This window comes from Gavialis gangeticus, unplaced genomic scaffold (assembly GCF_001723915.1).
Source record: "Gavialis gangeticus isolate Ggan-Ray unplaced genomic scaffold, GavGan_comp1, whole genome shotgun sequence".
NCBI classification, from domain to species: domain Eukaryota; kingdom Metazoa; phylum Chordata; order Crocodylia; family Gavialidae; genus Gavialis; species Gavialis gangeticus.
Window position 1 is genome coordinate 47,951,684 of NW_017729029.1, and position 2,475 is coordinate 47,954,158.

At 44.1% G+C, this 2,475-nt stretch overlaps 1 protein-coding gene across 3 annotated transcripts in view; it reads left to right on the forward strand.

Moving 5' to 3' along the window:
• Positions 1 to 2,475, forward strand: part of COL4A6 (collagen type IV alpha 6 chain) — a 244,931-nt gene that overhangs the window by 6,661 nt on the left and 235,795 nt on the right. For all 3 annotated transcript variants that reach the window (XM_019521549.1, XM_019521550.1, XM_019521552.1), the window contains exon 2: positions 40 to 88. In XM_019521549.1, the coding sequence (XP_019377094.1) occupies positions 40 to 88 (49 nt within the window). The remainder of the gene's footprint in view (positions 1 to 39; positions 89 to 2,475) is intronic.

Consider the following 2,475-nt stretch of genomic DNA (forward strand, 5'->3'; position numbering starts at 1 on the left):
GCCGATCTAACCCCGCTTCTCTCTGCTTCCCCCCTGCAGGGCCGCGCTCCTGCTCGCTCTCGGGCTCGCCGCGGAGCTGGTGGCCGCGGTAAGTGCCCCCAGGGCAGGGCAGGGCAGGGCAGGGCAGGGGGACGGGTTTGCGCTCGTGAGGCGCCGGCTCCTGCCAGAGCCCCTCGCACCTCCTGGCAGCTCCTCTGCGCCTCTTCTCCGTCCCGCCGCCGCTTCCTCAGGGTCTTCCGTGCCCGCCCAGGCCTCTTGTCCGTGGGAGCCCCTAGGGGGGTTGCTCAGGGCCCCTGCATTCAGCTTCTGCCTTGCCTCCCCCCAAGTTACAAGCTGATCCTCTCCGTTCTTGTTCACATGAGTAGCCCCATTGGAGACAGCCACCCAAACACATACTGCCCCAGCCACCTGCGAGGGTAAGGGATCGGGCCCTTTGCGTGGTTGATGAAAATTTGTGGCCATGAAATACGGTTTTTGTTCCCAAATTACTGGATCCAACCCTTCATTGATGAATGACAGAAGTCTGCTCAATTTCCCCACCTGCTCATAAACCAGTGGAAGAAGTTGGGCTGAAACTAGCAAGCGAACATGCCAGCTTTTATGTACTCCTAAATGTGACCCCTTTATTTATTTATTTATTTATTTATTTATTTATTTATTTTGCCTGAAACCTTCTGGGTAAGGTAGCTGTGATAACAAAATCATTAGTCCACTTAGCTGCTCCAAAGTATAAACGTAGGAGGGAAACCGAGTACTGGATTCATGTACCAAGAGTTGTTCAGAATAATGTCTGTGTGTATGGTCATGCTGTGTAACGTTACACAAGTCTTACAAACCCATTCCTTTTAGTTTAATTTATGGAACATGTTGCAGTGTATTCATGGGAACAGCTGGGACATGTGTACTTCAAAATATTGTTATTTAATAGGTCACCTTCTGGTACAGATCTTGAAGAAAAAGGTTTGAAGTGTGAATTGCTCTGCTAGATACAGTTTGTCAAGAAAGCAAAGTTTTGCGTTGTGGTTTCTGTTTCCCTGGTGTTTAGACAACAATATCTTTAAGGTATGTAGAGCTTTCTGCATCTTGGTCTCGGTAAATGATGTTTTCAACACTTACCAAACAGGTTATTCCAAATTTGTACAACTCAGTTGGTAAATGCAAAAGATTTAACTTTTAAATTGTCTTGAATCTTCTATAACTGCTTTCACCTGTGCAAAAGGCTACTATTCTGATCTGGCATCACTTTCCATCACTTTGAGCAGCTTTGCATGATTAAACAAATTAAAAGGTGGTGCAAAATCAGGCCATATATATATTTCCTTTTACAGTTTTGCAAAACTTTTTTATTTAATGCTACATATAGAGGAATTTGTGTTTTTGTTGTTGTTTTAAAAAAAACAAAAAAACCCCAAACCATCCTTATGCATTTGCCTTGGAAGATCACCTGATTGGATTCCAAACACTGAGAGATGGGGAGAAGAATTGAAGTCATCAACTAAATTCTGTTACATTGCTGTAAGTCAGGAATAATTCTTTTTACACTGGCCAGTACTCCCAAGTATACCAATGTATATGATGTAAACCAAAGGGGGGGAAAAATCTATTTCATGCTGGTTAGAAAGCTAGAACTGTTGAACCAACAAAAATGTGTGTGTTTGTTTGTTTTTGTTTTTTTTTCTTGACTGAGCGGTATAAGCTGTAGCCATGTTGGTCTAAGGCAGTGTTTCCCAACCTTTTCCAGCCCAAGGCACACTTACGTTAATAAAAATTTTTCTGTGGCACGCGTGTTAAGATATTCCTCATCCTCATGTCTACTGCAGCTCATTGCCACGGCAAAATTCCTCAGCACACCTGTTCATTTCTGATGGCACACTGGTTGGAAAGCACTGGTCTAAGGACATAGGCAGGTCAGATTCTTTGGGTTAATCCGATTTTAATTTTTATTAGACCAACTAAAATAGTTGGAAAAATTCTTTTTATTGCAAGCTTGCAGGTACAAACACCTTCAGGACACATCTGGCAAAAAAGAGTTTTTCCAACTATTTCAGTTGGTCTAATAAAAGATATCAGATTTACCTAAGGAAACCTTTACTGCCTTTTTGTAACTGATCCTTTGTGACAGATTTTAAACAAAATCGTTAGCTCGACTTTAGTCAGTTTAAAAAAAACAAAACATAAAGATGAATTTCATGATGAACATGGGTTGGCAGTGTGGGGAGGCAGTTAGGAAGTACCTTGTCATGCATCCACAGATGCATTTCAAGTAGGTCAAAAGAGGTGATCCTCCCCTTCTATGTGGCACTGGTCAGGCTGCAGCTGGAGTACTCCGTCCAGTTCTGGGCGCCGCACTTCAAGAGGGATGTGGACAGCATCGAGAGGGTCCAGAGGAGGGCCACTCGCATGATCAGGGGGCAGCAGGGCAGGCCCTATGAGGAGAGGCTACAGGACCTGAACCTATTCAGCCTCCACAAGAGA